At 42.2% G+C, this 17,166-nt stretch overlaps 3 protein-coding genes across 3 annotated transcripts in view; 1 reads left to right on the forward strand and 2 right to left on the reverse strand.

Moving 5' to 3' along the window:
• Positions 1–740: 740 nt before the first annotated feature.
• Positions 741–2,444, reverse strand: pigc (phosphatidylinositol glycan anchor biosynthesis, class C). Its single transcript, XM_012839568.3, has 2 exons — positions 2,349–2,444; positions 741–1,993 (listed from the first exon to the last, which is right to left on the reverse strand). The coding sequence occupies exon 2, from the start codon at positions 1,980–1,982 to the stop codon at positions 1,101–1,103; it is 882 nt and encodes a 293-aa protein (XP_012695022.1). The 5' UTR covers positions 1,983–1,993; positions 2,349–2,444; the 3' UTR covers positions 741–1,100.
• Positions 2,445–3,842: 1,398 nt separating this feature from the next.
• On the reverse strand, positions 3,843–8,969 carry tmed5 (transmembrane p24 trafficking protein 5). Its single transcript, XM_012839570.3, has 4 exons — positions 8,602–8,969; positions 7,735–7,832; positions 7,431–7,614; positions 3,843–6,734 (listed from the first exon to the last, which is right to left on the reverse strand). Exons 1-4 carry the CDS (start codon positions 8,788–8,790, stop codon positions 6,516–6,518), a joined length of 690 nt encoding a protein of 229 aa, XP_012695024.1. The 5' UTR covers positions 8,791–8,969; the 3' UTR covers positions 3,843–6,515.
• An 860-nt stretch (positions 8,970–9,829) lies between these two features.
• Positions 9,830–17,166, forward strand: part of suco (SUN domain containing ossification factor) — a 45,262-nt gene continuing 37,925 nt past the window's right edge. The window contains exon 1 of the mRNA XM_031574831.2: positions 9,830–10,277. Within this exon, the coding sequence (XP_031430691.1) occupies positions 10,225–10,277 (53 nt within the window). The 5' untranslated portion in view covers positions 9,830–10,224. The remainder of the gene's footprint in view (positions 10,278–17,166) is intronic.

Below are 17,166 nucleotides of genomic sequence, written 5' to 3' on the forward strand. Positions count from 1 at the left end.
CTGAACTGAAAAAGCAGGTTAACAAAACACTTCACAAACACTGTTACCCTTCAGTAAAAAACATTACATGTGGTCGTAGGCCTACTTTGCCACAAGCAGAATTTACAACATTTATATATTTATTTGTATTTAGCACACCAATAATGGGAGGAAAACGTAAGAGTGAGCTAGTGTGGTTTTCCATGTTGTAATGTGGTAGTATATTGGATTTTTTTAGGAAATTATAAAATTTAGGTTAAAATAACTGACTTTACATTCATCAGCGAAACAGGATGCTTTTGATACTTTCCCAACTATTTGAGATGTCTGTTGCCATAGCGTTCTATTATTACGAGTTATTTATGACGAAATATAGTCAACTGTATATAAGGAGGATTTGCAGATGCATTCTGGCAGGTGAAGAGAAAGTGCCACTGGGAAGTGTCCCCTGTCGAGCCGCGGACTTAACATCATGGAGCGGGACGGCCACTTGCATACAAGGGCTGAGCAACATTCTACTCGGGCTAGGCCTGCCAGAGAACATGTAAAGGTATTTGGTCAAACGTTGTCGTTGCTGTTAAAACCGTAGATATGCGTTCAGGTCCTAGGTAAACACACGGAAATTGACGTTCACTCTGTAAGGTGTGAAATGTCAATACAAGCGGCATAGGGTAAACACAGTTTTTGCAAAGGCCTGCATCTATTCATACGAGAAGACCAAAAATATGTCATTGCATGCTAAATAGACACGTTACAACTGGTACAGAAAATATCTTTATTATGTCAATTTTTTTTTATATTACCATGTTAAAAACCAAGGTATTTTCATGATGAATACTGATATAACTTTACCATAAAACATTTACTCATGACCATAGTCTGACCAGAACGCTATAGGTCAAATGGAAGGATAAAAGTCTCTTTCTTGGTCATGTTCTTGTGCTTATTCCTGAGAATTGAGATGGCATCAGTGCAACAACACTCCATTCCCATTTAAAACAGATTAATCTGGATGTTTTAAAAGGGGACAATTTAGTGAGCATCGTTTTAGTGAATTACCATAAGCCCTTAAGTGTGCATAACGTTACATTTAGACTGGTGGCAGCTCTGCACTGCCCGTCTCAGCTCAAAAAATGTGAGAGGTCTTCCCGTATCTCCGCCTCATCCCAGGGCCCGTGGATATTGTCCTTGTGCCTTTGTAGGCGTACAAGCAGCAGTGGGCAGATCAAGGTGAGTGTTAGGAGGGCAAAGAAAAGCAACAGAGCCCCTGTAGGCCACAGGGAGGCCAAGCCCGCAACTCCACAAAATGACACTAGGCCAGCTATCCAAGGGAAACTCCAAGGGGCCTGTTCCTTCAGCCGGTGCAGTAGGCAAGGCCACAAAGCAAAGACCAGCAGGGCGCAAGTTAGCATGGCAAATGTGTGGAGCGCCCCTGGTAAACGCGATGCCAGACAAACGGAGGCAAAAAGGGCTACATTCAGAGATAGGCTGCCCGGGGGACTTGGCTGCGCGTAAGGGAAGGACACCAGGTGAGCCAAGAGCATCATCGCAGACATGGCGTAGACTGTGTCTGTGCTAACCGATTCAGTGAGAGTTTTCAGCACAGGGGAGAAGCCAAACGTGAAAGCCAAAAAGATGGCAGCACTCTGGAGATCGGTCCATGATGTTCTGCCACCAGTGCTGCTGTCACCCAGCACCTTATATAGTACATATCCCACCAGGGAACTCAGCAGTCCTGCCCACAGTAGAGTAGAAGGAGATAGGTCTCCTTGTTCCATGTAGGACCATAGCGAAACAAAGAGGGATACGCAGGACACCTGCTGAGACACCAGACCAGCTTCACGCACCACATTCCAATAGCGGTACTGACGAACTCCGACATTTCGCTTTAGATCCTCCAGGAAGCGGGGATCTACATAGTTGTCCGGGTAAGGCTGGCGCTCGTACAGCACTTTGCGCCAGGGGACCGCCGGGGGAGCACAAGGACCGCTATCGGCCCCCATCACCTAAGGAACTGGTCAGACATGTAAAGTCACTTCCACCGCTCATCCTTAAGTCTTTGCTTTAGAGCAGTAGGACAGTAATAAACAAATTGATTTTCAACAAATCGGTCTGACATCACTAAAATACACATACATCTTAACTGTACAACCAATACTGTAATATTAGGGTGTTTAAAAGACGAGGGCAATACAACTGGAAAAGCTGGTTTAGCTGCTGGCTCGCTGCTAGCAGGCTAACTAAAATGGCTCTCTTTTTAAAACGCTTAGTGAAGTATATCACTCCGTAGCCTTTCCTTCGAACTTTAGTTTAGTTATGCCATTTTATCTGATAGGTGCAAACAATAAACTTGAAGTGCAGTATATTACCAGTGAGGTGGTCGTCCCTTGTTCATTTCCTACTTAATCTCGCCATTGTACTGTACGGAAGTGACATCTAAGTGAAATGCAAAATGGTTAACACGATATAGTGACCTCTGCCGTCCAGAGGTGGAACTTACTCAATATAAATCAATGGGTAAACAGAGGGAGGGAATTGAATCATTATGCCATTATGTGTTATTTAATTTTTTTCTGTTTGAAAAATATTATTTTCCCATTTCAGCTCTCAATGGTGAATCTTTGTTTTCCTGACAACCCAAGTAAAATCTTCAAACAGAGAGGCATGGCAAATATCAGGTAGTGTGCCGACATTTTTCACAGATATGTTTCTGTTTAATTCCTGTGATCTCGTCTCATGATGCCTTTCACAGTCAATACCTTACAGTGAGACGGAAGACTTGGCACAGAGCTCCTTATCTGATTGGTGGAGCACCAGTCAAAGCCCAACACAAAGACACTCAGACAACCCCTCAGCTACCTACCATGGTTAACATTTTCTACATTGTCTAACATTTGTACTTTTTTCTAACAACCATTGTTTCTGAAAATATATATGAGCTTGGCAAATTCGGACAGTAATTACACTTCATATTGTAGATATGTACACTACTTACAGAGTATTAATCTGTAGTATGTTTTGTAGATTGTGATCTCACAGAACAATGCCACTGTGATGCAGACAATGGATCACCCTGAACCTGTATACTATGGGAAGCTGCTCCAGGGCAGGTAAGAGGGAGGGTGTCGGACAGAGGAGAACATACGTGACGTCTGCCTGTCAATGTCCTTGATTGTGTGCTGGGATCTCCGGTGTGTGCCTCTCTTAGGCTGAAGCCCCTGTCTCTTGCTGTTGTCTCTGGCCCAGCTACAGATCAGTGTCAGGGTATCAGACCAGACTTCCGGCCAAAACAGCCCAAGGCTCCATAACAGGTCAGAGACAACACATTGGGTGATTCTTAAAATATGTCAACTACATCACAAACTACATCATATCACATCTTGTTTCATGGGCTTTGTGTTTAGAGAGCAGTAATGACCATTTCTATTTAACCTGTGAGTGCTTTGATGCATTCCATGAAATCATAAGTAAAATTCATAGACAAGCTTTAGAATATTTGAAGATATTTCTGGCAGAAATTATGAATTGTTTTTAGTTAGAAAATGGGATGCATTTCCTTAGCAACATGTATTTATTTATTCAAGTTTTAATTTTTCACAATGTATTTCTTTATTGTGAAGTCATTATACATTCAATTCCCATATCTTAGTAACCTTAGAATAAGTGCCCTAAGCTCAGAATACTTCTATACAGTAGTGTATAATGCTTTCAATACTTAACTGTCACACCTGTCAATAGGACGAGTTCCTCATTTAGAGTGACATCAGTGGTGTGGCTAAATCAGAATCATAAACTAAGGTGGTCATACTTGTGGGAGGATTTTCTTATGCGGAGAGCAATGATGTCAACTCAAGAGACAGATATAAAAATGTCTTAAAATGATTTTATTATGACTTGATAGGATTCAGATGAGGATGGCTGAACCCACAATGTATATCTGTAACAAATCCACAGGTGTTCATCTAAATTTTTCTCAGTAGCCACCTCAATGTTCACAGCTCATAAGAAACAAACAAAAAACACTGGAAAACCTTGACAAAAGCATGACAGTTTTTGATACGTTTAAAATGTTTACCTATCTAAACTTAGTTTTATTGTCTTTCCATTTATTTCCTCCATAAATGTCAGTTCTTGTCACAAGTAGGCATCAGGAGCTTTTCAATGTTGTTACACAAGTCAGAGAGGTTAGCAGTAGTGTAGCAGTTTGGCCAAGAGTCAGAGGTAGGACATCTGTGCATAGACAGTACTTAAGTATCTGTTCAAGGCAGTAACAGTATGGGTATACAAGTAACAGACCTCTCCTCAATCTGATCATCCACAGGTCACACCATGTTATCCTGTCACTGCTTCACAATTTACAGCAATTATGAGGAGACATCTAAGGACTGTGCTTACTATTATTAACATTGCAAGGGCACTTGAGAGTGAAAAAGAAAAAAATGTTTCAAAGTATTTTGTTTTAAGATTATACAGATTTTTAACATGTTTTCCCGTAGTGAAATTGAAAATAAGCCCAAAAATCCCAAATCATTAAACTAGTTTTATCATGAAGGAATACAAGATACAATGGTTCTGGGTGTTCTCTGACCAGTACTTGTCTTTGTGTATGTGTTCTGTGCAGCGTTTAGGGCAGTTCTCCAAGAGGGGGCAGCATGGAGCAACATATTTCATATGTTCACCAGAACAGGAGGAAAGAAAAACACAAAAGACCTCAATAAACTGCACCTTCTATTTATCCTCACTGTTTTGTCCCTGGTATGGCATCAACGGCCAACCACACCACAGTTATCTACTATACATAGGTTCTTCAAAGTTCTTTTTTTGGCTAGAACTCAGTGAACAAAAATGTTTTGCATGAGCCCTTGTCCATCAACACCACTAGACATTATGGCCACAATCCAAATTTGTCAAGCTCACATCTAGCATTTTAACAGAGCAGCATTAAAAGACTCAGCAGTTACTTAAAAACATTTTCTATTACATCCTTCATTGCTATGTTAGTGCTTGTGTGCAGTCTTTTGTATTTATGCAAGCTTGCAACATTCATTCAATCCTCATCACTTGGCAAATGTTAGAAGCACAACCAATGAACAACATAAATTAAAACACGGCAGTTCAACTGAGCACTCCACACCAAGGGGAAAAAAACCGAAAGTCTCAAGAACAGTTTCAGGTATGGCAACCAAGAATCTCCCTCCAGCCCTCCACCCCCCCCCCCCCCCCGCTCCCCCCGCTCATCCTCAGTTCAAGGTGTGGCTGCCCATGGAAACACAAGTATAGCCCCCAGTGCAGAAATAGGCTGACTGCCACACAGACATACTGGCAGAAAGGCTCTTGTGCCAGGGAGGTGAAACCTGATGCCCATGTCAATGCCAAGCTAGAATGGACGCCCCACATGTAGGTCAGGCATGTCGAGATCAGTGATTTACTACAGGCAGCCCTCTTCACCTCTCTCACAACCCCATTCTGGCCAACGGCAGAGCCCTGCTGGCCAGATGAATGTCTCTACTCAGAGAGAAGCCAGAGGGACGCCAACAAAAGAGTTGGCAGGCCAGAGGCTATTCCAAGATGAGGTGTAACTTGTGAGTGGCTGGACCAGAGGTATCTGTAGGTGTGACCCACATCTAGACTAGACTTGTATGTAAAACAGATTATGCTGTGTACCAAGCCTAACATAGAGGCGTGCCTGTGAGTGCTGATCAGTGGTGCAACCATAGGCAGGTGTATATATGCAAGGTGACTTTTCGCTGCTGTACCGCAGCTAATTCTCATTGCGTGCCCAGCTGAAGTTCTCACAGTTGGCTTCTGTAATGAATGTGATTTTGCCTACAGGGGCATGACACAGAAATAAACAGGTTTGTGGCACAGTACAGTACAGTGGCAGCAACGGTTTGAATGAACAAAGGTGTGGCACGGAGAAAGAAGTCAGAATAAAAGAAGAATGGGGGCAGTGCCAGTAAATACCATCAGTGCCTGAAGAAGATCCACATGGAAATCAGAAATGACTCCCCATATACTAGTATGTTTAGAAATAAAACCTTAACATTTAGCATATTTTGTTTAAAAAACTAAAAAAAACAATGCTTGTTCTCTAGGTAATCTGTATCGCTTTCCTTTGTCTCGTGGCTTTATAAGTTACTGGGGGCAAATAGGATGAATGGCTAGAGGAACAAAAGAGGAACACTAACATAGGTCCCACTCTTTTAGCTGTGGTGCCTAGGTGTTGTAATCAAGTATGAACTGAAGCAGTGCATTGCCAACATTAGGGTAGAGGTATATACACCGGAACTGATTGTCTTAGATGAGAGTGGGGGAAAGAGGAGAGGAAGAAAGGGGGAAAGAGGAGAGGAAGAAAGGGGAGACAGGGAAAAGAGAAAGAAACTCCCATCTACATGTGCTAGGAGCAGCCAACTGGTGACAGTGTGTGTGTGTGTGCGTGTGTTAATGTGCATTACTTTTCCCAAGTCTCTTGATGTGGCCATGACGATGCCATTCATCTCTCCCTGGTACCCGCAGTGCACACAAGGACAGATGTATTACGTCCGAGTCGCCCTCTTGTCCTCAAACAGGCTGCGTAGCACGTACACCTGGATCCCAGAGACCACCACCATGATCAGCAGGTTGGTGCAGGACCACACGTTAACCCTCTCATGGTTGCTCTCCTGCAGGTTGCGGTCACGCGCCTCAAAAGCTCGGAGCACTGTCTGGATCTGCAAGCTCTTCCCCAGCCGAGCTTTAACGCTGTTTATTGTGTCCTGGAGGACAAAAAGCAAACGAGGGATAATTAACAAAGAAGCTTTGAAAGGCTAAAGCACTTGCGTGGGGGTTAAGTCTTCCTCAGGTGCCCTTTCCAAATACTTCTCTTGAATCGGTATCGTCCTCTTTAGAGCTTGCACGCACGCTTATTTCTAGTAGTGTAGTAGTGTAGTGAATCTGCTGATAGCGATTCATGTCTCTTGGGACAACAGAGAGGTTGTGTATTGTTGGCACTGTGACAGACTGTAGCAGAGGTTAGCATGATATCCTCAACAGCTGCTACTTTTTGCTTCCTGTCACTATTGTTCACTTGAGACAATTGACTCTAAATCTAGAATCTAAATGACAAGCTATGGTACAGAGCTGCATGTAGTCTGTACAGTTCGGGTCAAGACTCAATGCCTTTGAGGGAAGGCTGTGATTCTGTCTGTTAATCAAAGGCCACGAATAGTTAGGTCACACTAACACAATCCACGCTGCATAACATTCTCATGGCTGACGTGCCAAAACAATATGGTCAAAAACTGACAGCTCATTCTGTAAACAACTCTGACCTTGGCTCCCAAAGATATAACTGAAACACGCAGGTGCTGCTTCACATTATCTGTTCTGAGGAGGTATTTTTTCCCTTACCATCTGCAGCACACATGCCTCAGAGGTGTTGTGATCTCTGGTGTGGATTCTACAGCACTCACCATAATGTCTTCCAGCTTCATGTCGAGCATGTCCGTGCCGTGGACATACTCTTTCCATTCCTCTGTATCGGGATGGTCGTTGCCCATGTTGTCCAGAATCAGCTCGAAGAAAATTATCTTCTCAGACACGGTGCTGAAGGTGTTGTCGAAGCAGAACATGTAGTCTCCTTCATGCGTCTCCACACTGCAAAAACAAGTAAAAGATTGCTGATACATTCATAAGTAAAGGAGTTTTGTGTGCAAGTTGTAACTGCAGGTACATAATTATCAACGATAAGGGTTAGACTGTGCAGCAGACACATACGTGTGGACTCCATCAGATTTCCTGAAGTCACTGGCCAGGATTTGGTCATCAGGCGATGACAGGTAGAAGTCCACATCTAAACCTGCTCCGTCAAGCACCTGTGAAGCACCATCATATCATGTACACCGAGTCAGGAGATCCAACCCTGTCCATGCAGACACTACAAAAAGCCACTAAAGATCACACCCTGATAACACTGAAGGTGGCTCATGGTGACACACACAGGCAATAGGTACCCTGTATCCTCAGTTATCAAATTTCCTATGGCCAAGTGGGAGCTTTCTGTCCTCGTTAGCCTAAAACCATGGCCAAGTAAGCCAAAGGGGCACTGGGGATGGTTAAAGCAATTCTGACATTTAACCTATTACACTTGAATACACTCTGGCACTGAACAGAACTTGTTTCACCACAAGATTTCGTCTTGTCACTGTAAGCATATTACATAACACTGACGAGAAAGATGATACTAACAACATATACTAATGTTTGATTTACACCTCCGGAATGGCACAGTTTCATGTGTGAAACACAAATGCTGACACGTCAGTAAAGAGATCAGTTATCAGGAAATTGCCCAAAAGGTCAACCAAACCAAACCATCCACTTTCATGAAAACATCACACACATTTCAGTTTATCTTAAGGCGCGCCATGGCCATCCATATAAACACGTAGCCAATGTATGCAGAACAAGGCATGCTGTAAGAACCTTCATTTAAGTAAAGTTACAGAAAAGTTCCATCAACATAAGACAAACTTAATAAGATTAACTTCGCTGGTTAGCCATACGCACTGCCAGATGCTCTGTGTGCCCTGTGACAACATGTCTTAAAATGAATGAAATGGGAGAAAGTTATAAATAGAACACCTGGTATTCGATTTCCAGAGAAGCATCTTTCTTCATGGTTTGATAGAAACACTCTTTCTGGCCAGCTGGAAGGGTGAAGGTAAAGTCACTGTCTAAAGATTGAGAAAATCCAGCCACCAAAGACCGATCCGCCACGAACACCGACAGCAGCAGTAACAACCCCCTGCTCCGTAGTAACATTATCTCCATAGTCTCACACGAATGTTATTCTAACTAGAGCCCGAGTTATACCCCAAAACTCGAAATATAAACGCCACTGATCTTAATGGACCCCCTAGAAAAGTTGACGAGATTGACGACTTTTCACCCGTCAAAACTTCTTCGGATGGACAGCTCACCAAACGAGTTGAGGGGATGTTGAAACGTAAGGACCCCGCGGAGCACTGTGAGAAGTAAGAAAATCTTAATGTGGTATGACCGAAAGTCACAAGATTTTGTGTCATAAAAATTATATAACAGATATATATATATAATTATAGAATACGTAACAAGTTGTAATGAAATATGTATTCATTTAAAATGAAAATGGCAATGTAAAAGGCGACTATGGCGAAAGGTATGATGGGAATTGTTGTTCTTTGGAGGACATGTAAAAACTTCTGAAGTGGTGTTTTAGGGTATAAAATGTATTGTTCACAGAAAGTCCCACTTGATTTATTATATGTACAATACCTGCTAATATACGGCAATTACATAAAACACACAATTTATTGGTCTACACAGGTAACACAAATAAAGTAGGGGAAGAAATGATTGGGTATTTTGCATGCTATTGGACATGTACTTTTGTCCACGTATTATAAAATAGCCTGTGTAGGCCTATCAAAATAACGGGCCTGTAGCCCATTTCATCAATCAATGGTGTGATAGGGCACTAACCTGTCCCAGTACAACTTGGTCCATTACTCATTAGGGAAAGGTGCATTCATTGTCGCCCCGCTATTAAGAACTGACAGAGGTATGATAACATTTTAGTAAATGTATGAAACTGTGTAATGATAATGGTTCATCTACATGCCACACTGAATTGTTTTCCTTGGATGTATATCTTGATCTGAATGTATTATTCTTGAGTCAGCTAGGCTTCACGAGGATGCCAGGTAAGCCTACCTCGAGTTTCCCCACTTGCACACACAATTAACTCACAGGTACTACTTAGTCATCATGAAGCCCCGTTTGCCTGTTGCACAATAATTTGTGGTAGATGTTTAGATTTGGCTTGCCTGTCATATGCTTACGCGTCGCATGACTGAACCTCCAACTCATCTTAGATTGGGGAAATGGGCGTGGGTTTTCACAGAGACGTCACGACTCGGCCGCCTCTGGCTTCTCTCATTGGCTGAAAGAGCAACCGCAGCAGCGGTAAGCACAGGAGAGCTAGGGCAACAAGAGCAGTTACAGAGGAAAGCAAGCGAACGAGCTGTAGGGGGTGGATGTTGCAATATTCATACAAGTAGAATATTGCTTTTGTAAAGTGACACACACCCCTGTTATTTTTTATTTTTAAAATATTTGACGTGGTTGTTGATAAAGAACAGCTCGGTTGCGTTTCAACTGTTTATACTGTATTAAAGAGACAGAAATACACAAAAAAGCGAGGATGTTGGTCCCCGCGGGAAGATAATGAAGAGGCTGCGCGTTTTGTTGGTGTGCCTCATTGTAGCTCTCCTGTGCTGGTAAGTGAAAATGACCTCGCTTGTAAGGAAGGGACACCTTACAACGCGAACCCGCGACACTCTAGTGCTGTACATATATTCACATACTGAGGCCAAACGTGCGTTGCTCAGTTGTATTGAAGTGGTGTTTGTCATTAGCCAGCTAGCGTTAGCCAGCCAACCGACTTGTGCGTTCGCCTTTTGAAGGGGGATGCAATTTAGTACAAAATGTACTACCAGTAGTGGGAGGATGGCGACTGGATCTGAACTGGGAAGACAAATATTAAAACGAGGCTAGATTTTGGGAAGTTGTCACATATATATTTAGGCTCTCAGACGTTTCAGATGTTTTCCTGTCATATACTTTATATTTGTGACGACCTGGGATTATTGATTTATATAGACATGTGTAACTCCCAAATCCATCTAATATCAGTAAAAGAAATTGCCAACCAAGTTTACCAAAAGAGCTAACTGTAATGATGTTTGGCAAAAAAAGAAATAATGGAGGCCTATCTCTATTAGGCTACTTGTGCCTGTCTATTGCATATATTGACTCACAAAAACTTTCCAACATCACCTGGAGAGAACTATGATCCATCTTTAATGAATCACGTAATGTTAGGATATTTAAATTACCATTGTCCTATATACCTCAGTCTTGAGAGGTGGATTAACTAGGCCTAACCCACATGGATCACAGGTTGGTTTAATTGGGCTCTGTCTCCAGCTTATATGTGTGTACCTAAGGACTGTCCTGATCGCATGTGGAGAGTGGACAGGTGGTGGATTAACCCAAGTCCTGTTTACTAAGGCAGGATAGGCACTGACGCAGGCCTCTATACCCAGGGTGAGCCACAAGGAAGCGATTATGACCACATCCAGCCAACACTCGTGCTGGCTCTGGAAGAAGGGTTGCAGGGCAAGCTGCACTGGATTGTATTGATGGTGTTGGTCACATTTCACATCACATTTCTGCAAAAAGTTTGTTTTTGATTTCTGTAGTGCAAACCGCAGGATCTGCCTCAATGTCGTCATTATCAGATAATGTAACTGTCAGTTTACTATGGACTTACCACATTCAGCCTTCTTTTGTGTGGGCATGGTCATGTTTTTTTTTACCTACTTAATTAACTACTCTTAAGCATAAGGTGGCTAATAAAGTCTTGTGTCTGACCTAGTATGAAGTCATTGAGATAAATATAAGCATACCGCTGCCTCCAACATGTACACACATGTTGACTATGGAGAAAGTACAGGCATCTGAAAGCAGCTTTTGTCCTCCAGTGTGTAGAGTTTTGTGAAGGAGGTCTCTGCATATGCTGCAGCTATATGGCCTAAAAAGTGAAAAGAGGGACGCTAAGGCTGAGCTCTGCTTTCAGTCTTACAGACTCCTCGGGTACTCGCCTTATTTAAATCCCAGCTCTTTTGTTAACAGAAATCGTATTGTAGTGTTTAACAAAGCCATGAGGGTCTCCCCCAGAAGTTGTTCGGCATCTGTATGACTGTATTGTGTTTTATGGATGGAAGTTTATGATCAACAATGCTAGGCTATACAGTGCATGTTTGTTTTTTCCGCAAACCATTTAATGTCTGGATGTGCCATTTTAAGGCAACTCAATTTCCTTTAGTGGATAAGTGGCGTGATAAACTAATATAAAACTGTAAGTGGCCTTTTCCCTACTTTTCCAATCAAATTTAGGCGACTTAAAGGTACAGTGCGTGAATATAATCCCATACTGTTTTTGTACCATTCAGCAAATTGCTCCTCATGCTCCTCCAGTTGTCTGTTCAGTGTTTGCGCTTAAAAAAAGTCAGATGTTCATACAGTCCTGGCTCTACAATTGCAATCAAATATAGTGGCTCGGACAGAGCCATAAACAATCCCAGTCAAACAACACAGTGCCTCAGCAGCATGGAAGCAAAGGGGGAAATTTGATTGGCTGCTGAGCTTAAATATCAACAACCTTTCACAAAAACAAGGTCTGCTTTTTTAAAGAGCCAGTGTAGCTACTACTTGCTTGTTCAGTTTGACCTACTTCTTAGACTTGAGTGGGACATCAGTTCCAAGCATTCGGCAGTCTTAACTCATATAACTCTCATTTGAACACCACTAACAATAAGTAGGTCAGAAATGTCTCTTTGGACATCCATAGTAGGCAAATATGCATGGTATGTACAGTATAGGCTTTGCATACATTGAGGGGTGATTCTTTGTGTATTTTCAGGTGCGGTATTTTTTTTGCTGTTTCCTCTCCCCGACACCCTATACAAGAGTAGACTGTCAGGCAAGACCTATAACCTCAGGCTTTCTTTGAATGCGTTTGAAACTAAATACCTGTAGAGGCACATGGTTGCTAGAGGAAGGAAGAAAAAGTTACATCCCCATTCCACTTTTAGCACACACAGAGAAGTTGCAATTGAATGTGGTTCCAAAACTGGATGGTTCTGTGGTGTTTTTGTTTGAATAAATCACCAAGTACTATTGTTGGGAGCCTTACAGGTGTGCAAATAGGGGTGGTGTCCTCATGCAAGCCTGAGACAATTTACACATCCTATTAGCTTTGCCAAGAGTCACTATTGGGTGTTCCTCATAATCACTTGAAGTACACAGCTTTAGTGCCGTTTGAACAGAGCTGAAAATGTTTGAGTTAGGTTTTGCATGATCGCAAAGCTCTGTACAACCCTTCTATCTTCTATACATTTTGGTACCAAGCATGCATTTCATCTTGCTTCCTGTTTTCCCTGAGCTCCTCATTTTACTCGCATCCCTTCCACTCATGTGTGTTTATCTACTCCTTCATGTCCACATTTAGATCATGCATTCTCACTCTTCTCTGTCTCTGTATCTGAGAGAGAGAGCTTGGATAGGGTTAATGTCTTGAGCCATTTATGGCTGCCGGTCCTGGCTTTGCAGTGGAAAGTGGAGAGGAGCACAATGGCTGCAGTAATGGCCCTGACAGGGCTCTGCTGAGGCATAAATCTGTGCCGTCATTACAAGGCCCCGTATCCTACATCAGCCGAGAGATGGCCTACCATTTCTTCTTCTGCTTCTTTCTCTGAGCAGTCAAGTACCAGGCTACCATTTTCACACCAAAGGAGACCTGCAATGTCCTGACCTCAGCCTTTTAAACCACCCTTGCCAAAAGTAACACCCTTGGAGTGAGTTTGTGAATTTGTATAAGGGAAAATCAGAGTGTGTTTGTTATTTTTATTTATTTTTTTACTGAGAAAGAGGGTTGGCTAGACGAAAACAGACACACAAGCCTGATCAGTACCGGACCCTCTTCCCATTCTGAAATGGGGGTTTAGGCATGTAACTTCTTTGTTGCCATGGAGACATCTTTCCTGAAGGACAGGGTTAATGGGTTAATGAATGACCCCGTTGACACGGCATAGGGTGAGCCTCCTATAGGAACATGTGGACTGAGGACCCGATAAAGAAAGCCATTGTATCTATAGATTGAATTTTTTATCAGACTTCAAAAATCAATGTCTTCAACTCGAAACAGCGTCAGTGTTTCTAGGCAATCAATGCCTGTAACTTATTTCAATAGAAATGAAATGTATCTTTATGGTAACAATAATACCTAGCAAGCACCCTTTATATTTTTATTTTGAGGGGTTTTGTTGCTTTATTTTGTGCTCTGTTGTACCTTAAAACAACATTCATGTTATTGAGGTCTCCAACCTCATGCTTCATAGCAGACAAAGGAACAGTTTAATTTTTTTCTGACCTATAGATGAAGGGGGAGGGCTTATATGTACTCTTCCAGAGTAAACATACTATATTCACCTCTCCTCTGACTTCAGAACTGGGGGAAAGGGCATAATGTCTAGTTACATTTCAAGACCAGTGAAGTGTCCTACAAGCCACCCTGTGTGTTTACACATAAACCATGCACCTTTGAGACCGGTTTGATCATTATCTGTCCTAGCTATATGGTGAAGCAATGTAAAGAACACCGTGTTCTTTTCACCCCCCACACCGCACTACAAGAGCAAGGAAGTGAGCCTCTCTCGGGCAGCCTCCTCGGCCATATTTCCCAGTTTGTGTGTGTGTGTGTGTGTGTGTGTGTCACAGTGAAAGTTAACAGTTTTTAAAGTCCAGATAGTCTATTTGAATTGCTAGTCCTGCATGTAAAGATTTTCTTTTTGTCTTACCCAAGTCCAAATGAGAGTGGGAGAAGGGGGGTTGTGGGGATGGAGGCCATTTTGTCAGCTTCAACTGGAGCTAAGTGTTTTGTTTGGCAGACATGTGGAGGGCACAGGCTCAGCATATGGCTGAAGCGCCCTGGTTTGAGATGCAGATAATCATACTGTAATGCTCTCAGTAAGTACTTCATTTAGCTATGGTGGCAAGCTAATTCCATCGCACCAAGCTTTATGGCATTGGTTTGGATAAACATTGTGCACATGGAGAGTGTAGGCGCTGGGTAAAACCAAAACTTTGGCTCTGTCTTCTTTGTTTATATGCTAGAGTTAAGGCAACACCAGGAAAGGCCCTCCAACTAGTCTCTCTCTGTGGTGAAAACTTTCTCTGCGTCATGTCATTCATAGCAGTGCTCCTAGATGAAAGTTTTTTTTGTTTGTTTGTTTTTTAAAAACCCAATGGAAACTATCCAACAGCTACTTTATCTGTTGTTTGAGAATGTAGTATGATCATTGATCTGTTGTTGTCATAATAATGATTAGAATGCCATTAAGAATCAAGATAAGTAACCTAAAGTAAACCTAACCTTAAAAACAGTTGAGCCAGGGCTCTCCCACCATTTTGGGTTACTAAAATGTAACAATAGTCCAACTGGCGATCATAAATGATGTAAATAAAATATAAGTGAAATCAAATTCTTGCCTTTATTAGCCTTTTCTGCTCCTTTGACTTGACAATTTGGAGGAAAGACTTTGCCCACGAACAAACGAGTCGTTGATCATGATTGTTTGTCAGCGAGGAAGTGAAATCGGAAAGGTAGTCTGGTTGTATTTGATGTCTGAATCCTCTGCCCAGGGCTGCCGCCATGTACATGCAGATTATGCGCTGTGCACCAAAAAGAATGCCCTCATGGTGTCTACATGAAGGCTAGAGGCAACAGTTTACAAAAGACATGGTGCAAAGGCAACCAGAGTCGGGAGCAGAACAGAAAAAAAACTGCGGGATGACACTCTTAAGCCTGATTTATGGTCGGCCTTTTACGCAGACACGCAGAGCCTTCACCGAGCACCTCTCCGTGGCCTGACGTGCACCTCCCACATTTTTAAACTATCCGTAGAAAATGACGGAGAGCCCAAGGAGACCGAAGGGCTGTGAGTGGTCCAACCCATGCAGACACCTCGCAAATCCCCTCAGACGGATTTTTCAGTTACAATAACGTTTTCTTTTTTTTTAAATTGCAGTGTCTATTTCTCGGTAACTTTGAAAAAAATCTAAGTAAAAAAAAGTCAAACGAACAACTATTTATCCCTGTTTACCTTGTGGGTAGTAGTATGCTAATATTAGATAGCTGGCTCAGACACCTCGCAAATCCCGTCAGACCTATTTTTCAGTTACAATAACGGGGTTTTTACATTGCCCTGTCTATTTCTCTGTAACTTTTAAAAAATCTAAGCAAAAAAAAGTCAAACAAACAACTTTTATGTACAAATACGACCATCTACAGAGTTTGGTCCGCATCTTTTTTTTTTTTATTGCTTTGCGAAACCCACCAACTGATGGAACTATAAAGGTTCACGAGTCCATCGAAGCAACTGCGTGGCCACACAGTAACACAGTCGTAGAAGCATATTTCAGCCTTTACATCTCGTATGTTAGAACATGTTAATTCTTAAAATACTAGAACATTAGCCTACACAATGCATACATACCAGGCAAGAAACGCCCAAGTTTAACTACATTATTTTAGAAAGCTGAAGATCTTAAAGGCTAGATTAAATGTCACAAGCCTTGTCTATGGCGCAAAAAGCTAACGCTAGCCAGAATGTGTGTGTGGTAAACACATAGTGTCCGTTGAAAGACTAGCCAACACTTCTGACACTTCAGCATCTCATCTAATCTGTCATTTCTCAAAGTATAGCAGGGCTTGTAGCACTCCCAAAGACACAGCTCCATTTAGTTAAGTGCACTATTTAATAGACATTCTTTTGTACTGGCCTATCAGGTTTACATCACTTGAACTATGATACACAGCAATAAACCAAATATCTTAACAATACACCTTTAATCAATGCATCAACAAACAGCATCGAGTTGGCAACATTTCTTTTTAACTGAATATTTAAAAACAAATACACAATAAGCAAAAAAATCTAAGGATGGGTAAAATGTTATTTGCAATATCATCTGAATAAAGAAGAGAATATCTGTATAGCTTAGGTATAGTTGTTTGCGCTAACATTTGTGCAACTTGTATTTGTCCTATTGGTTTATGTTAACTATGCCAAGAGATTCTGAGTGAGGTTAAGGTTACATGATAAATACTTTCATCTGAGGAAGATCTTCTTATATAGTTGCGTTGTGTTCTAAAAGCCAATCTTCTACAAGTTTACAAGTAGCAGAGGTGTTGCAGTGATGCCTGAAGGGTGGCTGCTTGAGCTTGCGTGTTAAAGACCTCCAAATTCAGCCCGCTCACAGCAACACCAACACCCTGTGTACGCACATGCGTTATGTGTTTGTGTACTTATGACTGCTGTCGTCTGGGGGGCCCCAGCAGTGGAAAGCACATCCTTAAAAAAGCAGCTTTGACAGACCCGTTACATAACCGTGCTCCTCGAATTCCTGCCTGCCATCAGAGGTCTTTGGCGGCCATTTTTATGAGCCTTAGCAAGGCCCAAATGACTGTGGGACTGACTGGAGGGGAGAGGAGAAAAGAGGGAGGACAGGTGAGAGGGATGATTTTTAGGGTAGTATGTGCAG

Source organism: Clupea harengus, chromosome 10 (genome assembly GCF_900700415.2).
Source record: "Clupea harengus chromosome 10, Ch_v2.0.2, whole genome shotgun sequence".
NCBI classification, from domain to species: domain Eukaryota; kingdom Metazoa; phylum Chordata; class Actinopteri; order Clupeiformes; family Clupeidae; genus Clupea; species Clupea harengus.